Source organism: Polistes dominula, unplaced genomic scaffold, assembly GCF_049000335.1.
Source record: "Polistes dominula isolate Pdom_NZ unplaced genomic scaffold, Pdom_raw_medaka contig_84, whole genome shotgun sequence".
Taxonomy (NCBI): Eukaryota; Metazoa; Arthropoda; class Insecta; order Hymenoptera; family Vespidae; genus Polistes; species Polistes dominula.
In genome coordinates, this window is record NW_028300944.1 from 2,171,266 (window position 1) to 2,196,773 (window position 25,508).

The 25,508-nt window shown below is 29.0% G+C and overlaps 3 protein-coding genes across 8 annotated transcripts in view; 1 reads left to right on the plus strand and 2 right to left on the minus strand.

The window, feature by feature from the left end:
• The window catches only part of LOC107073328 (uncharacterized), a 70,058-nt gene that overhangs the window by 37,237 nt on the left and 7,313 nt on the right, over positions 1-25,508 (plus strand). The window lies entirely within an intron of this gene.
• The window catches only part of LOC107073325 (uncharacterized), a 39,199-nt gene that overhangs the window by 13,067 nt on the left and 624 nt on the right, over positions 1-25,508 (minus strand). The window contains exons 2-5 of one of the 3 annotated variants that reach the window (XM_089171723.1): positions 25,285-25,479; positions 24,910-25,089; positions 24,602-24,803; positions 14,246-14,410 (exon numbers count right to left, since the gene is read on the minus strand). In XM_089171723.1, the coding sequence (XP_089027849.1) occupies positions 24,604-24,803; positions 24,910-25,089; positions 25,285-25,479 (575 nt within the window). In that variant the 3' untranslated portion in view covers positions 14,246-14,410; positions 24,602-24,603. Of the gene's footprint in view, positions 1-14,245; positions 14,411-22,861; positions 23,877-24,601; positions 24,804-24,909; positions 25,090-25,284; positions 25,480-25,508 lie in introns of those variants that run through there. The other 2 variants (XM_089171722.1, XM_089171724.1) reach the window with 2 other exon arrangements.
• On the minus strand, positions 8,393-9,719 carry LOC149032802 (uncharacterized). The gene is made up of 4 exons (XM_089171683.1): positions 9,714-9,719; positions 9,134-9,353; positions 8,675-8,878; positions 8,393-8,564 (listed from the first exon to the last, which is right to left on the minus strand). The coding sequence occupies exons 1-4, from the start codon at positions 9,717-9,719 to the stop codon at positions 8,398-8,400; spliced, it is 597 nt and encodes a 198-aa protein (XP_089027809.1). The 3' UTR covers positions 8,393-8,397.

Genomic DNA, 25,508 nt, shown 5'->3' on the forward strand with positions numbered 1-25,508 from the left:
ACTTGTTGTAATTCAATGCTTTTGTTAATATATCAGCTATTTGGTTATTGGTGCTAACATGTTTTATGGTAACATTATTTAATTTTATGTGGTCACTTAGAAAGTGATATCTTACATCTATGTGCTTAGATCTTCTATTAAATATACCTGTTTTCATTAACTGAATTGCACTTCGATTATCTACATGCATTATTATTTTAATTGTTTTATCTAGGAGTTCTTCTAAAAAGTTTTTTAAGTATAGCACCTCTTTACAGCAGTCTGCTGCTGCAATAAACTCAGCCTCTGTTGTTGACAGTGCTACTATTGGTTGTTTTCTAGACGCCCAGCTGATTGGTCCGTCACACAGCATTATTACGTATCCACTGGTGCTCTTTCTTGTTTCAGTATCGCCTGCAAAATCTGCATCACAGTAGCAGTGCAGTATATCGTCATTCCCAGTCGATGTGTATGAGATTCCACAGTCCAAAGAACCCTGTAAATATCTAAAAATTCTTTTAACATTTGTTATATCACTACCATTGGGTTTTTCCATTGATCTGCTACAAAAATTTACTGCATAACATATATCTGGTCTTGTTTTCGCAGTAAGATACATCAGATTACCAATGGCCTCTCTGTATGGATAATTTTTATTTTCTTCTTGGACTTCATTTTTCACATTGCTGTTTCCAAGTATGGGTGTGTTTACTGGATTTGCATCCTTCATGTTAAACGTATCCAGAATTTTCCTGGTATATTGTTCTAAAGACAATTTTATTTTACCATCACCGTTTTTTATTTGTATACCTAGAAAAGATTTTGGATTAGTAATTATTGATAGGTCGAAAATTTCTCTTAATCTGGAAACAATGTCTTTTAAAACATCTTCATTATCTCCGAACATTATTCCATCATCAACATGAATTGCCAAAATTGCTGTGTTGTTCTTCCTCTTGAAGATACATTTTTCAGTAATGAGCTGTTGAAATCCATGTTCCTTTAGTGTTTCAGTAAATTTTTTATTCCAGCAATTTGGTGCTTGTTTCAGTCCATACAATGCCTTTTTTAATTTTCCAAATTTTTCTTCTTTTCCATAACCTTCAGGCAGTTTTATAAATATGTCTTCCTCTATAATTCCATATAGGAATGCTGTTCGTATATCAAATTTTATATATTTCCATTTGTTTTTACATGCTAATGCAAATAGTGCTCTTAAGGTTGCGGTATTGACAACCGGACAGAAGAGTTTCTCGTAGTCTAGTTGGTCCTTTTGTTCAAATCCTCTTGCAACCAAACGTGCTTTGTGTCTCCCGTCTTCCTTTTTTGTAAATATCCATTTTGTGGAAATGCATTGGTTCTTCATTGCTTCTTCTTCATCTACGATGTCCCATGTATTATTCTTATGTAATGAATCCTTTTCATCCTCAATTGCCCTTTTCCATTCTTCCTTTTCATCACTGTTCATAACCTCACTGTATGTTAAATATGCAATGGGTTCTCCATATCGTTCTGGGCTTTTTCTTGGTCTTTTTGATCTTCTTAGTATCTGTTCCAATCCTTCTTGGTCTTCCTCTACATTCAGCATCTCTTTTTCACTGTCGGATTGTTCTTCATAGACTTTTGTTTCTGGATCCTTCCATTTTTCATCATGCTGTTCTTTCTTTTCATTAAATTCCTCATTGGTCTTAATATTTTCAATTGTATTACAGTTTATTCTTATTGTGCTGTTCACCATCTTTTCTTCAATGCATGTTACTTCTCGCGAAATTCTTATTTTCCTATTCTCTGGATCCCATAGTCGATATCCATTTTCAGTATATCCAACAAATATCATTTCCTTGCTTCTAACATCCAGTTTCTTCAATGGTCCTGGAGTTTTTACATATGCTTTACAACCGAATATTCTTAAGTTTTTGAGGTTAGGTTTTCTTGAGTTCCACAACTCATATGCAGTTTTCTCATTTATGGTGGTTGGACTTCTGTTGTGTAAATAAGCTGCAACTCGCACTGCTTCACCCCAAAGGTTTTTATTTGTGTTACTTTCTGTAAGCATTGCTCTTACCTTTTCAGTTAATGTTTTATTCATCCTTTCAGCTTTACCATTTAGTTGCGGTGTGTATGGTGGAGTAAAGTCCATTTTAATTCCTTTATATTTACACCATTGCCTTACTGCATTATTGGCATATTCCTTGCCATTGTCACATCTAATTGTTTTTACCCGTTTCTCCCATTTATTTTCTGCTAATTTTATGTATTCTTTTATTTTATCTTCCATCTCATTTTTATGTGCTAGGAGAAATACCATTGTGAAATTAGTATAGTCATCAATGAATGTGCAGAAATACCTCTTTTTATCCCATGTTACTGGTGTTATTGGGCCGCAAACGTCAGTGTGTATTATCTGCAAAGGTCTTGTTGCTCTTTCTCTTACACTGTTAAATGGTTTCCTTTTCTGATTTGCTTTTATACAGGTTTCACAATTGCTTAGCTGACCAAGTATCCCCTTGTCTATCTCCATTCCAGTTGAGATTTCCAGGAGTTTTTTCATATTATCTACACCCAGGTGTCCAAGTCTTTTGTGCCAAAGTAGTTCTGCATTAATCTTAAGTGATGTTTGCATAGCTTCTTCTCTTGCATTGATAGTATATAATCCAACTGTGTTTTTTCTTCCTTCTAATATAATTTTATTATTTTTACTTATAACTACTTTATCTTTATTGAATGTTACCTTTCCTCCAGCTTTAGTAATTTCGTTCACTGAAAGTAAATTCTGTGTTAAGTCGGGAACATAGAGAACATTTTTTAGTTTGCACCTAGCCATTTCTAGTGATCCGAGCTCTCGTGCTGTCATTGTGCCTTTGGTACTAGCTATGTTGATCTTAGTATCTACTGACTTTGACTTTGTCAGATGATCCTTCTGGTTTGTCATGTGTACCGAGGCTCCCGAGTCGACTATCCATTCTTCCTTGGACTCTTCCATACCTGCCATAAATGCCACCTTTCCACTACTTGTTCCTGGTTCATATTCATTTAATCGCTTTCTAAAAAAACAACTATTTTCATTATGATTAGTTTTCTTACAAATTTTACATGCTGCAGTTGATCCTTTTCTGCAATTCCTGGTGTTATGATTATTTCTCTTGCAGTTGTAACAATACATAGTGTCTTTTCCACTTTTCTTACAGTTTGCTGCAATGTGTCCTCTTTTGTGACACTTGAAACATTCTCTTGTTTCAACTTTCATTGCTATCTCTTCCTCTTCAGCTACATGGTCCCTTGCTTCTTCAGCTAAAAGACGAGCCGTCAAGTTTGTGAGGGTTCGATTATCTGCTGGTGTTGATTCCCATGCACTGATGAAGTACCTGTACTTTTCTGGTAATGTCGTTAATATTTTGGATATCAACATGCTATTATCGATATTTCCTCCAAGAGATTTTATTTTATATGCTATATTATTTAATTCAGCAATGTGTGTTGCCACATTGTGGTCTCTTTTCATTTTATATTCAAAAAATTCTTGCATTGCAGAGCATTTTTGCTGTGCAGTGTCTCTTTCAAAGATTCCTTTTAATTTGTGCCACATGGCATATGCTGAATCACATGTTATTAGATGAATTTTAAGGGTATTATCTATCGTACTTACAATAAATCCTTTTGCTTTCGCATCTTTTCTCCTCCAAACTTCATTGCGTTTTTCTATTGGTGTTTCATCATTTATTTGATTGTGCAGATCAGCTGCTTCTAGAAAGATCGTCATTTGGAATTTCCACATGTTATATCCATTTGCATCTCGCAATTTCTCAATATTATCCATTGTTCCAGTTATATTGTTTTCACTAGCCATCATTTCTCTCTTGATATTCATGTATATTTTCTTGCACACTTAGTTTTATTTTATTTTATTTTATTTTATTTTATTTTATTTTACACGCGGTCGTTTCAATTGCCGAACACGTGCTCTGGGCCCATAACCTGTTAATTTTTCCCTTTTGTATTAAGGAAAATTGCAGCGGGTTCGGCAAGGTTTTATATTATAATATATTAAATGCAAAGCTTCAGTCTTACTTTATTTTAATATTAAAGATTGTATAACACTTATATTTTATAATAGAACCTTTCTTATAATACGTCCGCGCTTCTTAAGTGATCTTCTTCAACTGTCTAGTAACTATTTCCCGATATACTTCCTATCCCTCTTTTGTCTTACCTATTAGTAACTATTGTTCTTTGAGCGCGCATATTTGAATATTACATTAAGGTTAGATGAAATTGAGGATTACTTTCTTATTCCTTTTTTAACAATTTGAAAAAAATGGCTTTATTTTTTTAAATAGCTATAACTCCTATTAGGACGTTTTTTTGTTTTAATTTTTGTTTTTAAGTGTTTTTTGGAGAAAAAAGTACAAAAAAATTTTAAGATTATAAAATCTATGAAATTTTCGCATTTTTTGAGAAAAACCGTTATTTTCTTGAAGTTCCCCTATTTAATTTTTTTTTATTTTCTAAAAATAAACTTTGACTACTTCTGCAATAATCCGCGCTAATCTCAGGGTAAGTCAAGCTTGTTTTCTATTTTTTTTATTTAATTGAAAAAAAAATTTTTAATTTTCAAAATTTTAAATTCTTTTTTTTTATACTTTGTTTATATAATAAAATTATTGCAATAAAATAATTTTACAATATATTTTACTCAATTTATAGTCTCAAAAAACAATGTTTTTCAAAAAAAAAAAGATTAAAAATTTCGAAAATTTACAAATTTTTTCTGAATAGAAATAAAAAAAATAAAAAATTAACTCGGCCTACTTTGGGATTGGTGGGGATAATCGTAGAATTGATTAATGTTGTTTTTTTTTAAGAAGCTAAAATCAAAATTCAAAAATAGCAAACTTCGAGAAATTAAGGGTTTTTCTCAAAAAAAGGCAAAAATTTCATGAATTTTATAATCTCAAATTTTTTTGTATTTTTTTCTCAAAAGTACATTTAAAAACAAAAATTTAAAAAGAAAAACATTCCAGTAGGTTGAATTTTGAAGAAGTTATAGCTATTTAAAAAAATAAAGCCATTTTTTTCAAATATTAATAATTTTTTTCTGGGTTTAGTAAAAAAATGTAAAAAAAATTCTGAGAACTGTTTTTCATAGGGTAGTATAAGATAAAAAACTTTCAGCCAAATCGAAAAGGATCAGCGTCAAAAGTGGTTGATTTGGTACGGAATACTTTAAATATAACTATTACATATGGAACTTTGCTTACATCCTTTTTCTTTTAATTTGTTTTGTATTTTCGCACTTTTTAAACGCCTATTAACTGCAGGTTGACTTATTCCCAATTGTTCTGCCAACTTCCTTTGAGTTATATCCGGGTTTTCATGGATTAAACGTACTAATTCTTCATCTCGCAATTCTATACGTTGATTTCTTGAAGTTAATCTTTCTAAGTTAAAATCACAGGAAAATACGGAAGCGTTTATAACAAACATAACATGTACTAAAAGACATAATATCCTATATACACATATATACATACATATACATATATACATTATATATATATATATATATATATATATATATATATATATATATATATATATATATATATATATTAAATATTTTATATTATTTTAATATTATATAGTATATTTCTTTTATATTTAATATTATATCAATAATATATAATATATTTTATTATATTTAATATTATATAATATTATTATATATTATATTATATTAATATTTAATATATATATATATATTACTATTAGGTATAGAACTTTGCTTACGCCCTTTTTCTTTTAATTTGTCGTTAAATTCCTGACTGTTTACGAGTGCAGAAACTTTAGATTGGCTTATTCCATATTTTCCTGCTATCTCTGCTTGAGTAACACGCGGGTCTTCAAGCATCCAACGCAGTAATTCTTCAATTTCTTGTTCTCTAGTTAGTGGTCTTGAAGTAGGTTTGTCTAAGTTGAAATCACCTTTTTCGAAGCTTTGATACCAATTATAACATGTTCCACGAGATATAATATCGTTGCCATAAGCGTATAAAAGCATTCGGTGAGCCTCACTGGAAGATTTTCTATTATTAAAATAATAAAGTATCACCTCTCGCAAATGACGAATAGTCGGCTTATAATTTGACATTTCGAATTGGAAACAGTTATATGATGTAAACACAAGTTAACTACTGATGCTGTCAAGTTATGTTCACAAAATATTGAAGAGTATTTCAAGCTGTCTTATATATATATATATGTATTTGACGTCCACTTGTCGCTAATGCCATCTACAGAAAAGCTATATTTATGTTCATACAAAATATATTACTATTAAATTTATTTATTGTGTAGGGGGAGTTCACGTAACGTCTAACATCACCTAGCGCAGGCCACTAATATATAAACAGTTTCTGTTCAAAATGGTGTTAATCCACTTTCTCTTTTTTCGAAGAAATTAAAGTTTCGTATATTTGCTAATAAAAAAATTGAGGCTAACTATATGAAGTCTGCCAATATTTCTGCAAATTTATCAATATTTCGTTTAATTATATAAATTTGTTTTAGGCGAATTTGACTAAACTAATATATATTTACAGGCTGCATTATACATACACCACTTTTTAAACGAAACAATTGTAAAAATTTCTTAATTTCACTTTTGAAAAAACAAATGCTACATTTAAAATATGTTTTATATTAATAAAATTTTGTTTACAAATAATGACAAGATATAAAATGGAAGTATTATTTTTAAATTTAGACGTTTATTAAATTAGTACAAATAAAATATATTGGTAGTATTTACTTATGCTCTGTATATGAGAGTTTTTTCAAATATTTATGATACACAGGAGATATATAAGATAATAACTACTTGATATGATTATATTTTTCTTAACAAAATAGGTCTGACGTCTTAGTACAAAGCTGCCAAGGCTACTTTTTCAAATTTCAGCGATTTTTTAGAACGTGTAGATAATTTACAGTTTTAAATTTTTTGTCTTTCTTCGATATTTTAAACAAAATAGTTTATGGTACAATTTTAATAAACCTCATCCAACATATTGACAAGCAATTAATCTTTTCTTCATCAGTTTCTTCTTATCTGCTTTTTGATTGCGTTCTGAAGATTTTTTGTTGAAACAAAATTCTCTCGTTTTATTTCATGAAAAATGAATATATTATGTTAACTATATTATTTTATTAAATCATAATAATCCTCTGGTTTATCTAGAAAATCCTTCTTCCCTTTTATTTTCTTTTTTTACTATAAAACTTTCGTAATCAATGATTACGCAATTTCTTTTACCAAAAAAATTAAAATTGTACAAAACATAGGCATTTCTTAAGAAATTAAATACTATCTAGTTATAAATGAGAAATTTACATTAAATTAAGTATAAATTACGTGATATCTCATTCTTTTTAAAAATGGACTTTTTAAAACATTAAACCACTTTTAAAATAAACGGTCTATATATTAAAATATAATAATAAAAAACGGATAAAACGTGTTGTACAGGATCATAGAATCGATTTTGTCAGTGACGCTCTAAACAACATCAGGAGCGGTCGATTTCTATTTTCAGCAGGAAAACATTGCATCGTCCAAGATTCAGGTAAGTGTTAAAGCCACATTTCTGTGCTTAGGTCAATGTGGTATTTGTTCATCTACAAAAGGCTCCATTATTATTTGTTGTATATTAATTGTTCTGTTAATTTTCAAAACGAATTAGTTATTGATCCCGTAATGTATTTATTATCCTGTCCCATAGTACAAAACAGAAATAGTCCTTTACGCTGTACAGTCAAATCTACATTTAAAATAGAAAAAGAAAAAAAAATAAGACTAATATTTATATACACAATGAGTAACAGAATTATTCTGTATATCATTACTGATAAAGTTTATAAACAATAATCGATACCCAATGTTTTCAAATTCAAATTCATTTCAAATTTATATCATTTTAATAAACGGAAAATCTATTTTTAAATTATTTATTCTTTAATGAATAAAATGAGAAAAGTTTCATTACTTTCAAAAGAAAATTTATTCTAGAAGAAAAATATTATTTCAGATAAATGATTAAAAAAAGTAATTATATATAATATATCATTTGTATAAAGCACGTCAAAATTAAAATGAATTCTATGGAACGAATATTCGTAAATAAATATTATTTGTTATACCTAGTAACGGTTTTTGTAATATTATATACTGAAGAAATTAATCATAAATAAACTTTGATAATGATCATAAAAAATTGAAAATATGTTTCAAATAAACAAACAAGCAAACGAAAAAATAATAAAATTTTTCTTTATGTTCCGCCGATTTCATAAAGAAAGTAATATTTTTATTATATATATATTACTATTAGTTATAGAACTTTGCTTACGTCTTTTTACTTTTTATTTGTTTAATTTTTTCATACTGTTTATAAACGATTGAGCTATAGATATGCTTAATCCACTTTCTTCTGCTAACTCGTCTGGACTTAGATAAGGGAATTCTTCCATAATATTCAATAATTCTCCATCTTCCAACTCTGTGCGTGGTGCTCTTGAAGTAGGTATTTCTAAGTTGAAATTATATTTTTTGAAGCGTTTATTCCACACAACATGTACTTAAGAATATAATATCCTATGTATATATAAAAATGATGTATAATTGATATATATATATTACCAAGAGATATAGAACTTTGCTCCTGCTCTTTTTCTTTTAATTTGTTTTGAAATTCCTGACTGTTTACGCGTGTGTGAACTGTACCTATGCTTATTCCACTTTCTTCTGCTAACTCGTCTGGAGTAAGATACGGGAATTCTTCAAGAATATTCAGTAATTCTTCATCTTCCAACTCTGTGCGTGGTGATCTTAAAGTAGGTCTTTCTAAATTCAGATTATATTTTTTGAAGCGTTTATTCCACACAACATGTATTTAAGAATATAATATCCTATGTATATATAAAAATGATATATAATTGATACAAATATATCAATTATATATCATTTTTTCAATCGTTAATTTTCATTTCTTGAATTTTACAATTTTTTCAAAAAGAAAAAAATATTTAAAAAAATAAAATGTATATATATACATTATATCATAGTAATATTTAATATAAATATTTATATATATAATACTTTTAGGTATAGGGCTTGGCTCCAGTCCATTTTCTTTTAAATTGTCGTGTCTTTCCTGACTGCTTAGTTGCTTTGAAACTGTAGATTTGCTTATTCCCAATTGTTTTGCCTTCTTCGTTTGAGACGAACCCGGGTTTTCACAGATCAAACGCACTAATTTATCTTTCTTTTTTCTACATAGTGTTGTAGAAGTAGGTCTTTCTAAGTTGAAATTACATTTCTTGAAGCGTTTATACCACACAACATGTACTTAAGAATATAATATCCTATGTATATATAAAAATGATACATAATTGATACATATATATCAATTATATATCATTTTTTCAATTGTTAATTTTCATTTTTTGATTTGTACAATATTTAAAAAAAAAAATAGAAGAAAAAAATAAAATATATATGTATATATATATATATATATACAGGGTGGGGCAATAACTATTAGCACCACAGATATCTTCAAAACTATAAGGTTCACAGAAATATTTGCTAAAATAAAATTGCACAGTACGAAGGGGGCCATCCGATAGCGATAATAGTTTTTTTGCAGGTGGAGGTACTTTGGACATTTGAAGGTCACCTCCATTTTTTCAAATGGATCGGTATGGTTTTGTTTCTATATCATGATAGAGGAGCTTAAAACGAGTTCAACGACCTATCACATAAGGTCATTGAAGGTCATAGAAAGTACATAAAAGTGATAATTATTTTATCAATGGAAATTTGAATGGCAACATCTACGCTAATTTTATCAAGGATACATTGGGTCTTCTGCTAAAGGAATTACCTTTACTTACACGACCAACCATGTGGTATCAACATGATGGATGTCCAGCACATTATTCATTGATTGCACGAAGAGAACTCGATGAAAAATTTCGAAATCGTTGGATTGGACGCGGCTGTCCAATATCGTGGCCAGCTTGTTCCCCAGACTTAACACCTCTAGATTTCTTTCTATGGGGAACACTGAAAGATAAAGTGTACAAAGAAGTACCAACTACACTCTACGACATGCAACAAAAAATTATTGCAGCCTGTACATCAATAAGTTCTGACACTGTAAGACTTGCAAGTCAATCAATCGTAAAAAGAATCCAATGTTGCATTGATACTGATGGTCATGATTTCGAACACCTACTAAACGTATAATTTTATTTACTGCTCTTCGTACAATCAATGAATAATGTGCTGGACATCCATCATGTTGATACCACATGGTTGGTCGTGTAAGTAAAGGTAACTCCTCTAGCAGAAGACCCAATGTATCCTTGATAAAATTAGCGTAGATGTTGCCATTCAAATTTCCATTGATAAAATAATTATCACTTTTATGTACTTTCTATGACCTTCAATGACCTTATGTGATAGATCGTTGAACTCGTTTTAAGCTCCTCTATCATGATACAGAAACAAAAACATACCGATCCATTTGAAAAAATGGAGGTGACCTTCAAATGTCCAAAGTACCTCCACCTGCAAAAAAACTATTATCTCTATCGGATGGCCCCATTTGTACTGTGCAATTTTATTTCAGCAAATATTTCTGTGAACCTTATAGTTTCGAAGATATCTGTGGTGCTAATAGTTATTGCCCCACCCTGTATATAAAAATGATATATAATTGATATATATTTATATATTACCAAGAGGTATAGAACTTTGCTCCTGCTCTTTTTCTTTTAATTTTTTTTCAAATTCCTGACTGATTACGCGTATGCGAACTGTACTTAGACTCATTCCCACTTTTTCTGCCATCTTTTTTAGAGTAATAAGCGGGTCTTTAAGCTTCAAACGCACTAATTCTTCAAGTTGCTGTTCTTTATTTAGCTTTGTATTAGTATGTCTTTTTAAGTTGAAATAACCTTTCTCGAATCTTTGATACCAATTAGAACATGTTCTACGGGATATAATACCGTTGCCATAAGCGTATAAAAGCATTCGGTGAGCCTCACTGGAAGATTTTCTATTATTAAAATAATAAAGTATCACCTCTCGCAAATGACGAGTAGTCGGTTTATAATTTGACATTTCTAATTTGAAATAGTTCTATATAATGTAAACACAAGTCAACTACTGATGCTGTCAAGTTATGTTCACAAAATGACACAAAATCACAAATACAAGAGTATTTCAAGCTGTCTATAATGTATGTATTTGACGTCTACTTGTCTCTAATGCCATCTACAGAAAAGCTGTATATATGTCTATACGTAATATATATTACTACTACATTTAATATATAGGGGGAGTTCACGTAACGTCGGATGGCACCTAGTGAAAGCCACTCATATATCTCAAAAATAATAATCAAAAATGGGTGAATGGGGTACAGGGTCATACGATCCAGTTTATCAGTGAAGCTCAAGGCAACATCAGGAGATTCAGATAAGTGTTATAGCTACATTTCTGAGTTTAAGTCTCAATGGTATTTGTTCATTTATAAAGTTCTTAATTTCGTTGTATATGAATTTTTTTGTTAATTTTCAAAACAGATTAGGTATAGATCACATTGTGTTGGTATTATCCTGTCTCCTAGTACAGAACTTAAATAGTCTCTTAACACCGGACAGTGAAAACTACATTCAAAATAGCAAAAGAAAAGTACAAGCAACAAACCAAAGACGTGAAAGCCATAGGAAGATGTGAAGTAAAGAAGAAACAAGCCAAAGGAGTAAAAGATAAGGGAAAAAGTGGATATAGAGATAAGAAAAAGCAACTACTGATTGAGATATCTGAAATTGAAAAAACTACTGGCGTAGTTTGCTTAGCGGACTATGACGAAAACTTTATACAGTGCTCCAGTTGCCATAGATAGGCTCATGAAACATGTGCAGACATTCCTGAATTTTCAGACCTCTACATATGTGATCAATGCACCTACTACGACATATATCGTGATTTCTTCAAATCCCTTTCACACACGCTAAATGTAAATGAGCAGTAAATTGTTTTGTAATTGTTGTAATTAACAAATGTTTTGCATCTCATAAATTATGTTTCTGAAATGTTTTAGAGATATGTAAAATAAATTGAGTATTTTTATTTTTTCAATTTGTAGCATCTTAAATTATGTTGAATGGACTCGGGCTCCTTCAAATTTTACAATGAATCTGCTTGTTAATTTTGATAGTGGTTTAATTCGATTCTTGGTAAGAAAACGCATATTAACTGCCACTATTTTAATAGGAATTATAAATTTAAACTCTTAGATACACTTAAACATTATAATTCGTTACTATATTTTTAATTGCATTGAAACGCAAACTCTTCAATATCTTGATATATAAATGGAGTTATGCCACTTTTGAAATAAACAGCTAATTTGTATTATTTTGAAATCTCATAATGCACGTCCATTTAAATAAGATTGCTGAAGATTGTAATACATCTAACTTTTATGTATTATATTTTTAAAATACAAAATACTTCGATATATAATTACGTGTTAAATTTTCTATTAAACTTCTCCAACTTATGATTACAAAAACGAAATCAGAAATGTTCGAATACTGCAAGATTTCGATTAGAAATATTATTAACGCCTTCTGTGCCACGTGTACTCATTAAACTTTCCATGCACCGATAGTACACATTGACATATATATAACATTTATTTATATCATCAAAACATCAAATAATTTTAATCGAAAAATCGACATTATATTAAACGCGTTAATGATACTATAAATAATGTTTGAAAACGTTCTTAATTTATAACTGATAAATTTTCAAATATAAAATACAATTTTTAAATAATCAAAGACTCATCAAATTATTCTTAAATAATTACATTAATTGAAAAGAAAATAATAATCGATGGGTGATTATAAACAACTCATCATTTTCTATTGTGGCACAGGAAACTTAAAAGGTTGAATACCCCTGCATTATATGCATGTATGAACCATTCCATTTATTTCAGCGTATTATTCACTACAATAGGATATTATATGAATCTCATATAAATATGTATTATCGGCAAACCGTACTGCAGAGGTAATAATGAGATATTCGAAATGTGTACGTTATGACGTAATAATTTTATTCCTTTGTCCAAATATAACCTTTGAATCGTGGATGCAATCAAAGATAAGAATTCTGATTGAATTTATAAATATTCAAATGAAGCTGTACACGATGGTTTTCTTGTTTTTTCTTTTTTTATAGAAATCAAAGAAATATAGTAAAAAAAAAAAAATTTTTTAATAATTAATGTAATTAATACTACGAAGCGTATTAATTACAAAATTAAATTTCAATTTTTATCATTATTTATTAACACATTACGCCTGTAGAGATGCAACCCTTCAGACACACTTGAAAATGTTGCTTGCAAGCGCTATCTACTGGGACGGAATTTTTTTTTTACCCAAACTGTTTATACAAGTGTGTATTAAGGGTTGCCTATCTTTCGGGCAGAGCAAAAATTCCGTCTCGATAAATGACTCTCGCAAGCAACATTTTCAAGTGTGTCTAGAGAGTTGCATCTTTACAGGCGCACATTTTTTTATTATTAAATAAATAATTACAAAAAAACGTAAAAATAATAGTATAAAAATCATATCAATTAATGTTAAAACTAATATACATAGTACGTACATATGTATTTATGTATGTACGTGTACACGTGTTTAATGAATTAAGTAAAATATTTTACATGTTAAAAAAATAAAATTAATTAGACAGATATTTATTTCATTGTACAGCCTGTTGACTCAGTATAAATGAAATTGGATTTAATAATAAATTATTTAAATATAAGATAAATTATCGTAAGTGTTGCATGATTGGTAGATCGAAATACTAATTAATTTCGTTCAAGTAATACATATATATAGAATAAATATTATCGATATTAATTAGAACGTTAAATATTTCAAGAATTTCTTTTTATAATTTGCATTTATTATTTTACTATCTCGAAATGGTTAATATTACAATTATAATAACAATAATATTTGAAGAAATAATTTCTAGTGAAAATATACATGGAATAATAAACATTGTGTATATGATAGAATATAATTTAATAATTTATTATCTTAACTAATAAATATTCTACGAAGCTGTACATACGTAAATATATATAGATATGTACATACTATATATATATATATATATATATATATATATAGAGGAACCCTTTTAAATAAGCTACCTTTCCACAAGCCCTTTGATCGTTACTCGCAGTATCGACTGACCTTTTCACGTTGTACCACGATCCATTAACCAACGAAACGTGAACATCCAATATTGAACTCTTCGATATTTCTCCTGGAAAATTTGTAGCCGATGAAAATTAGTGTGTTCCTTTTAATAAGATAAATCTTACAACCAATAGACTTTATTTCTAAAATATATATACAATGGGTGTAGAAAGTATTCTTATTTGAAATAAAATGTTGTGACATTAACTAATTTTTTATAAACAATGAATTTGTACATATTCTTGAGAGTTTCTACAACAGATAAAATAAAATGAAAATCATGGTCTAGTCAAAAGTTTTTCATAAATGAAATAAATAGGAAGAAAAGATTGCAGTTCGCAAATAATAACATTAAAAGACCAATGGAGTAATGGAATCGAGTTATTTTTACAGACGAGAGTAAATTTAATATTTTTGGATCAGATGGACACTGCACTGTGTGAAGGAAACAAAATAAAGAATTGAAATCAGAAAACTTGCGACCCACAGTGAAACACGGTGGAGGTTCTGTACTTGTTTGGGATTGCATGAGTGCAACTGGTGTTGGCATAACCATGACACCCTTCATTTTGCAAAAAATTACGTACAGTACTAGCGGATATATCAATATTTCAATTATTTTTAAGATGTTCGACTATTTTTATAGCATTTGTCTTTGGATTCTGTTTTATCATTCTTGTGATAACTCGTCCAGTGTACTGATTAATTTTTCGTGAACGTCCATTTCTTGATTTATTTTGCAGTTCTTTCCTAATTTATACCTATCAATGATACTTTGTATAGTAGATCGAGGTCTGTTTTCTAATTCGCAATATTTCTAATAAACTTTTACATTGATTATGTAAATTAACCCGTTGCACTCGGCAGATTTAAGTGGCAACTCGAGCGGCGCTGATACGGCGCCCCTGGCTGATTTGAATTGTTTTGGTACTCTATCTGCTTATTTACATTTTCTGTCTATAATTTATTCAACAAAATTATTTTTTGTTTCATTATATCTATTGTAGAAATTCTGAAGAATATGAACAAATTCATTGTTTATAAAAAATTAGTTAATTTGACACGATTTTATTTCAAATTGTTCGATGTACGAATACTTTCAACACAAATTGTATATACAGGGTAATCTATAACTGATGGTGTGTACAAGCGAAAAGAGGATGACTCTACATGAAAAAATAAATTGAAAATATGGAATAAAATTTTTTCGTTTGAGGTTTTTTTTCGAGAAAATCGACTTTGAATTTTCGCAAAGTACGCGTGCACTTGATCATATCTCATTATACCGGACTTACGAACTTTTCATATAAGAATAACCTATCTTAATATATATAAATTACGTGTCACGTTGTTTGTCTGCAATGGACTCCTAAACTACTGAATCGATTTTAATAAAATTTTACACACTGTGTGCAGTTTCATCCAAATTGAAAGATAGGATAGTTTATATCTCAATTTATAATCGCAATATTATTTTATTGCGAATTATTTGTTTATTAACCTTTGCTTTCTACCCTTCCTGGAGTAACACGCTTACCACACCCTGGTCCTTTGGACCGGGGCGAGAAAAATCGTTATAAAAAAGAAACTATTGCATAGATTTACTTCAACATTTTTTTGAGACTTCTTTAATACTTACTTAAAAAGACTATATAGGTTTTATAGCTTTAAATAAAATTTAAATATGTTTAAAAAATTACCAAAGTTGAACAATTGAGAAAAATGACTCAAGTTGCAAAAAAGGTCTGGGTCCTTTGGACCAAGTGTGGTAAGCAAAGATTAACAAAGAGTCATGATTAACTCTGTTAGTTCGATAAGATTCTAACAGATGGCGATATAAGGTAATTCGTTCACTTAAAGACGTGTGTATCGGACTGATTGTGAGCCACAACAACGCGTGGCGGGGCACCCCTAGTATGCATATAAAAGTTAATTTTGAAAAGTTCGTAGGATAGATTTCTGAAAAGTTCGTAGGATATTTCCGAAAAGTTCGTAGGGTATTTCCGAAAAGTTCGTAGGGTATTTCTGAAAAGTTCGTAGGGTATTTCCGAAAAGTTAGTAGATTATTTCCAAAAATTTCGTAGATTATTTCGGAAAAGTTCGTAGGGTATTTCGGAAAAGTTCGTAGAGTATTTCGGAAAAGTTCGTAGGGTATTTCTGAAAAGTTCGTAGGGTATTTCCGAAAAGTTAGTAGAGTATATCCGAAAAGTTCGTAAAAGAGCCTCGCAAACAAGCCTTTTAAAAGAGCCTCGTAAAAGAAACTCGTGAACGAGCCTTGTAAAAGAGCTTCGTAAACGAGCCTTGTAAACGAGCCTTTTAAAAGAGCCTCGTGAACGAGGTTCGTAAAAAAGCTTTTACGCACTTTTCGGAAATACCCTACGAATTTTTTAGAAATAATCTACTAACTTTTCGGAAATAATCTACGAACTTTTCGGAAATACCCTACGAACTTTTCCGAAATCTACCATACGAACTTTTCAAAATTAACCTTTATATGTATATAGGTTATTCTTATATGAAATGCTCGTAGGTCCAGTATAACGAGATCTGATCAAGTGCACGCGTACTTTGCGAAAATTCAAAGTCGATTTTCTCGAAAACAAATCTTTAAACGAAAAAATTTTATTTTATATTTTCGATTTATTTTTTCATGTAGAATCACCCTCTTTTCGCTTGTACCACCAGTTACAGATCACCCTGTATATATTTTCAACAGATGTTATAAAAAAAAAACTCATACAAGTGAACACCGGTGTTCAAATTTATCTCTACGCGTAGATTTATTTAATTCATTTTCCTTGTATAACACGAACGAGAGATGTTCTTGTTCGTTTTATATTAGAAATGAAAAAAAAAAAAAAAAGGAACCAAGTATATCACATTTTTCTTTCTTCGAGTTAATTATTTTTACGAATGAAAAAAAAAAAGAGAAAGGAAAAGAGGGAATTTTTGTAATCGAAAAAGTAAAAAAGAAGGAAAAAACGAGGTAGGAGAGAGGACGGGAAGGGGATTGAACAGCCCAAGAAAGGGATATATTTTCAACGAAACGGTTGGGTATAAAATATAACCAAGAAAAGGGGCTCACCAAGTTATGTTTCATCTTACTCTCTCAAGGGTATTTCAACCCTCTATTTCTTTCTCCCTGTTTTACTTTATACCACCCAATCTTGCAGTGTATCTTAAATTAATGGCAAAGAATTGCTCTGCCGAATGTAAAGTACAATAATAGTTCTTCAACTCTTCAATCGTCGAACACTTCAAAAATCTATGTGTGAGTTATAATAATAGGGGGAGAGAAAGGGAGGAAATACAGCCAATCAAATTGTAAACCCTTCATTGTATTCGAGTGTATTGTAGTGTTAGTTAATCCGTGAATTCCATTTCTCTATGGGTTTTAGTTCGGGAACCAGTGCCGTATGTCAATAAAGCCAATAATCCGATGATTTTATAGAAACCAAAGTTCAAAAATTTATATAAAAAAAAAAAAAACAACAACAACAAAAAATGAACTGAGCACGACTTTTAAAATGAATTATCTAATTTTGATGAAACAAAATCGAAAGTTAAATGATAAATCGTTAAAAGAAATAAACTTGGACAGATAGATGGATAGAAATGTTTCTTTTAAATCAAAATGAAGGTTTGAAAAATACGTGACGTGTTTTAAAGGTTACTTTTAAAAGATTCAACACAACGTGAATACCATCGATACGAAAGGAAAAAAAAAATGTTAACAATAAGTAGTACGTGCGAATTCGTACGTGTTTTGGATCAGTACGAGCTAAAGCTACAATATATTTCGTCAAATCTTCTTTAAACTCAAGGAGAAAATAAAATCATAATATTTGATTTTTATTTTTATCAGATAACGAGTAAACGTGAGTAGGAAAAAAAAATGATTGGAAATACAATAAAAATTTGTTTTTTATTTCTACATTTTTTTTTTTTTTTGTTCAAATTCGTATCATTTTGTTGATAAAAGTAAAAAAGATGAAAATGATGTTAGAAAAAGTGTTTAGAAATTTGTCACGTATCATTCGTAATATTCAAATTTGCACATCTTGAATGCAATTCTCTGAACACTAGAAGCATCATTTAAGCGACAGTTAAACCATGATGGTTGTCGAGATTACATGCCACGGATTTCGCTTACCAATTTCTGAGACTAACCACGCTTATATGTGTGACATTGCAGTCCGAACTTGGAAGACTAAACTGCGTCGTCGATTTCAAAGCTAAGTTCTGTGTTACTAAGAACAGGAATATACTGAAAGTGGTATATATAGTATGAGCAAGAGAGAGATCTACAAAGGATATGAACACCATATATATATATATAGACATAGTGTGAAGGATTGGATATATTTACAAAGGATTTCAGTGGTAAATGGATTGATCGGACAATTGAATGAGTGAAAATAAACTTTTCGAATAAACCCTAATTCTGAAAAATATACGACATATGTATGTATATGGTGCATTCCACGTTAAAACCTCTTTCGATTTTGCTGAAACTTTTTTATCATTTTTAACATCATTTACAAATTTTTTTTCGAATTTTTGCAGATTTTTTGACCCAACCCAAAAAAGGTTATGATTTTTTTCAAAAATTCCAAATTTTCATTCCATTGTTTTTTCAAATAGCAATAACTTTGTCAAAAATAGACGTATTGGGACTGTTTTTTTTTTTCAATTTTTTGTTTTTAAATGTACTTTTTGAAAAAAAGATATAACAAAAATATTTGAAGTTATAATATATTATATATTAATACTAGGGGTGCTCCGTCAAGCGTTGTTGTGGCTCACAATCAGTCCGATACACACGTCTTTAAGTGAACGAATTACCTTATATCGCCATCTGTTAGAATCTTATCGAACTAACAAAGTTAATCATGACTCTTTGTTAATCTTTGCTTACCACACTTGGTCCAAAGGACCCAGACCTTTTTTACAACTTGAGTCATTTTTCTCAATTGTTCAATTTTGGTAATTTTTTAAATATATTTAAATTTTATTTAAAACTATAAAACCTATATAGTCTTTTTAAGTAAGTATTAAAGAAGTCTCAAAAAAATGTTGAAGTAAATCTATGCAATAGTTTCTTCTTTATAACGATTTTTTCTCGCCCGGGTCCAAAGGACCCGGGTGTGGTAAGCGTGTTACTCCAGGAAGGATGGTAAGCAAAGGTTAATAAACAAATAATTCGCAATAAAATAATATTGCGATTATAAACTGAGATATAAACTATCCTATCTTTCAAGTTGGATCAAACTGCACACAGTGTGCAAAATTTTATTAAAATCGATTTAGTAGTTTAGGAGTCCATTGCAGACAAACAACGTGATACTTAATTTATATATATTAAGATATAACGGATTTAATTTGTTGTTATATGGATTAATATGTAAAAGTAATACATTTTATTTGAAATATATTTATAATAATGATATAAATATATTTTTGCAACAACATTTCAATTAAAAAATATAAATAAATATATAAATGAAACAAAATAGAAATTTTTATATATTTTATATATTTATATAAGCTTCTTAAATTCAGATGACGAGTCTCACTCGTCAAATGTACCCAATGGGTTAATGATGTTGAAAATAATCAAAAAGTTTCATTAAAATCGAAAGGTATCGGTTTCAAAAGTGTTTGATTTTACATGGAATACCCCATAATTACGCATAGATTTTATGCGTAAAATAAACATGGAATAATGTTTTATTAATTTACGTATCATATTGTTTGTTCTCTTTCATATGTATATATTATTTCGATAAAGATTTAATGCATTGTTTAATTAATACTTCACAAAAGATCAATTAACGTATTGAACAATTTAATTAACTGATATTAACAAATATTCTTTTACCAATCTAATGGAAATACGTACAGAAATTAAGATAGAATAAAAAAAAAACAGATGTGTGCAGATCACACACGGTAGAAGTGAAACCTTCAAAGAAAACCAAGCTTCGAGACGTGAATATATCGAAATAATTGAATTGTAATACAGTGCCATCTATTGAAAGAACCTTACAGAATCTAGATAATCTCTACATAAAAATCCTTAAATAATAATAAAAAATAATTAAAAAAAAAAAAATCGCGATAAAAATTGTGCTATGTGCTAAGTTGGAAAAAATCACGTGAAATAAAATAAATTTCATTAAGATAAGTTGAGTAGTTTCGGAATTATTAATGGACAAACATATTGTGACACTGAATTTTTATATATAGAATTTTATTAATTAATTAATTAATATATAGAATTAAATTATATATTGAATTTTATTAATTAATTAATTATTTTTGTTTCATCGGTTTCACGGTTTCTTCCGTTTCACGATTTTCAAATCACCCTGATATTCTAAAGAAGTTTTCACTTCAATAAAAAAAAAAAAAGAAAAAAGACGACAAAGATTACAGTAAATTTTAATTGAAATACATGAAACGTATTAAAATATTGATCTGAAATTTCCTTTAAAAGACCTTTGTACAAATGAATGAGAAAAGGAAACGAGAGGAGAGCTTTCATCATTTAAAATACATCATTTTAGTTGATTCTACGTATGTAACATCTAAAACATAGTCGAACATAGTTGACTATATTCCATCACGGTTTCCGGTCGACTATTTAACGAGGGTAAACGTCGACCTCGCTACTACAATCGTCATAGTGATTTGCAAGGGTGAAAACCACATAACTGGGACGGAGCTATAAGAGTTATCCTCTCTCTCTCTTTCTCTTTCTCTTTCTCTTTTTCTTTCTCTTTTCTATTTCACATTTCGCTTAGTTTGTTCTAGCATTATTGAACCACGTGGTTTTTTTTATTATTCATTCTGTGTCCTCTTTTTTTTACACTCCTTTTCTATTCTTTACTATTCTTTATTTCGTACAATACAAGTTACATTTTTAATCCCTCCCCGTTCCCACCTTTCCTCATGCATATTCGAAATTTTGGTATTTATGTTGAAATGTACATAAATAATTCAAAACTTGACAAATAACAAGGTGAAACTTGAGAAGAAATTTTATATTTAATGTAGTTTTGTTTGCAAATATATATTTTCATTTTAATTATACATTAAATTATAATACTTTTCGTTTTGAAAACAATTTCTATGTAGCAAACGTTGAAAGTTAATTTTCATTGGATATTGGTTTTCTCTTTCTTTACCCCTTTCTCTCTCCTCTCATTTTCTCAACCACCACCATTTATAATTAAAAGCATTCCAGAAATCTTTAATTATCAATGACATTTTTCAAGCATAGAATAAAATTAGATTTTTTTTTTTTTATTATAAATTATCCTGACAAATTAGATAATAATAATTTTTAATCAAGTATTTAACGACTTATTTGTTAAACTGTTAAATTTGATAGTTACTTAAGTATTCTATTTGTAATCATTAATGAAGATGTATTTTATCACAGATATTTTAGCTTTTCAAACTATGACAAGCCTCAAAGCTAATTTTGCGAATATCACTCGGTGAAGAGGGCTTGAGGGTCTTTAAACCTTGATAACGATGGCAGATTCTAAACGTGTGAGTGTGTCTATGTGTCAGTGCATATGTGTACAAAATGTATATATATATATGGATATCTGGATTAGGAAGATGATAGAAGGTTGGATGAAGATAGATCACATTTTAGACATTATGGCTGCTTTCGAACTATGATAAGTCTATCAAAGCTAATTACATGAATATCATTCGTTGAACAGGAACCTTTAGCTCTTTAGACCCTTCAATAATGACAGATTCGAAACGTATGTATATTAGTCATGCAAAGTACCTCAATCGAATTTGAAATGGTATCGAATATCGAATAATCTACGTCACGACTAAAATTCTAACATTAATGTATTTTGATTAATTTACGTGCGTTATTTCGATATTGGTATTTAAAAATAAGAATTTTTCTTCTTTTCATCAGATCTTTTCATTCTGATACAATTTGTTACTAGTATATTAAAAATCATGAAAAATTTGTAACACGAAAATTTGTTGATTAATGAAGCGATGAAAATGTTCATTTTAAAAGTGGCCTAACTACAATTGTCAATTATTATTTTCCGATTGTTCGTAATTATTCGTAATGATAGAGATTTTGGCATGGTAAAAATGTCATTGAACAAAAATTATTTGTCGTTTATACCTTAAAGATTATTATAATATTATCAGAAAGTTCGACAAAGTTAATAAATTTATTGTAAATGAAATGGAACAAGAAGATTTTTGTATGAACAAAATTATTAGAAATAGAACTTTTTAAAAGATTACAGAATTCTACCGGAGAATCGATAAACTGGTTAAAAATATGTTTGAATGCGTTTTGTCAGAAATAAACCGTATCAAATTTTCTATAAGACATGGATGAATGAGAATGAAAATTTCTTCTTCAAAATTCACCTTAAGACTGACACGTTGTCCTCTGTATAAATTCTTTTATACAATGTTGTCTCGATGTCTTTCCGAATGTCGCGCATCTGTGAAATGGTAATAATATTTCGAATAAATAGAATTTAAGATTGAAAAGTTCAGATTTAAACATTTTTTTCATTCTAAAGTAATTATTTTATCGTTCCTACACAGTGATGAAATCGAGGGTTAAATTGTCATGTAATATAAGTAAACATTTTTTCCACTTCAACCCGCTCATTCCCATTCCTTTACCACACTTTTCCCACAATTTTTCCTACATTTAATAAAAGTATTCTTATAGAAGATAACATGCCAATCTGAAGATGAATTTCGAATGAGACCGTGCACGGAACATATATTCCACTCTGTAATAAACAATTATTTTAATACTCCAATGCACTCTAATTATATTTGAATAGTTATTGTACACGAGTTATATACAAGATGTTAAGAAAATACCACACATTCAATATTATATGGTATATAGGATATACTGTATTCAGTAAAAATGTTTTTGTAAGGATAGGAAATGTAAAGTGTTTCTGAGACATAAACATTTTTGTTTGTTAATACAGTTAATACTTTAATTATATGAAAAACGTTAATATATACATTAATTAAGTAAAGTGCAAAAAGATTCTTGATTTTGTATGTTAACAGAGATAATTATTTAATCTGCAAATTAATAAAGTTTACAAGCTTTAGTTGTAGCATGTAGAGGGAGTTCACGTAATGCTAGACACTTATATATTTTAAAAATAATTATGTGAACAATTCAAAAACGGGTGAAAGAGGTGTGTAATCATACGATTCAGTTTATTGGTGATGCTCAAGGCAAAATCAAGATTGGTCAATTTTTGTTTTCTGCAGGAAAACACTGCATCGTCTAAGATTCAGGTAAATGTTACAGCTACATTTCTGTGCTTAAGTCCTTATGATATTTGTCCATCTATAAAAGGGCTCCATTTTTATTCGTTGTAGATGAATTTTTTTGATAATTTTCCAATCGGACTAGGTGTAGATCACGTAATGTTGGTATTACTATGTCCCCTAGTACCGAACAAAGATGGTTTCTTAACGTGGTACAGTGGAACCTACATTCAAATTAGCAAAAGAAAAAAAAGAAAACAAATATTTATATACACAATGAGTAACAGAATTATTCTATATATCATTACAGACAAAGTTTATAAACAATAATTGATACACAATGTTTTCAAATTCAAATTCATTTCAAGTTCATATCATTTCAATAAACGGAAAATCTATTTTAAAATTATTTATTCGTTTAATGAATAAATTGAGATCACTTTTATTACATTCAAAAGAATATTTTATTCTAGAAAGACTATATTATTTCAGATAAATGATAAGAAAAAAAATTAGATATATTATATCATTTGTATCCAATACGTCAAATTTAAAATGAATTTTATGAAACGAATATTCGTAAATTAATATTATTTGTAGTGTCTAGTAACTGTTAATATAATAATATGTACTGAAGTAAAAAAATCATAAATAAACTTTGACAATGATCATAAAAACTTCAAAATATGTTTCAAACAAACAAACAAACAAATAATAAAACTTTTCTTTAAATTCCTCCCACTTTACACTTTCTGATGTTCCAAAGTTTTAAAAAAAGAAAATAACATTATTATTATAAACATACATACATATATATCAAATAAATATCATTTCTCCAATCATTAAAATTCACTTATTGAATTTAACAATTTTTTCGAAAAAAAAAAATATATATATATATATATGCATATTCTATTATAAATATTAATATTTATTGTATATACATTACTATTAGGTATAAAATTGCTCCTGTATTTTGTCTTCCAATTTCAATAGTATTTCCAGACTGTTTGTGCGCCTTATAACTGTAGATACGCTTATTCCCAGTTTTTTTGCCAACTTGCTTTCAGATATATCCGGGTTTTCATAGATCAAACGCACTAATTCTTCATCTTCCCATTCTCTACGTTGTGTTTTTGAAGTAGGTTTTTCTAAGTTGAAATCATTTCTCTTTAAAAGTTTATACCACACACAACATGTACTTAAGGATATAATATCCTATATATATATAACTATTAGGTATAAAACTTTGCTTACGCCCTTTTTCATTTAATTGGTTTTGTTTTACCGGACTGTTTATTCGCTTATTAACTGTAGCTAAGCCTAATCCCAATTGTTCTGTCAACTTCCTTTGAGTTATATCCGGGTTTTCATTCATCAAACGCACTAATTCTTTATCTTCCCTTTCTCTACGTGGTGTTTTTGAAGTAGATCTTTCTAAGTTGAAATCATCTTTCTTTAAGCTTTTATAGCACACATATATATATATATATATATATACACACACATCAATTATATATCATTTTTCCAATCATTAAACTTCATTTCTTTAATTTTACAATTTTTTCATAAAAATAAATAGAAGAAAAAAATATATATATACATAACTATTAGGAATAAAACTTTGCTTACGCCCTTTTTCTTTTAATTTGTTTTGTATTTCCAGACTTTTTAGGCGATTTGAAACTGTAGATTGGCATAATCCCAATTGTTTTGCCAACTTCCTTTGAGATATATCCGGGTTTTCATGGATCAAACGCACTAATTCTTTATCTTCCCATTCTCTACGTAGATTTCTTGAAGTAATTTTTTCTAACTTCAAATCACCTATACGGAAGCGTTTATAGCACACACAT

Coding starts and splice junctions, on each gene's coding strand:
- LOC149032802 (XM_089171683.1), bottom strand. Junction 8,879..9,133: donor GCCAAGCCCTATACCTAAAA/GTATTATATATA, acceptor ATCTGAATTTAG/AAAGACCTACTTTAAGATCA. Junction 8,565..8,674: donor GCAAAGTTCTATATCTCTTG/GTAATATATATA, acceptor ATTTCAACTTAG/AAATACCTACTTCAAGAGCA.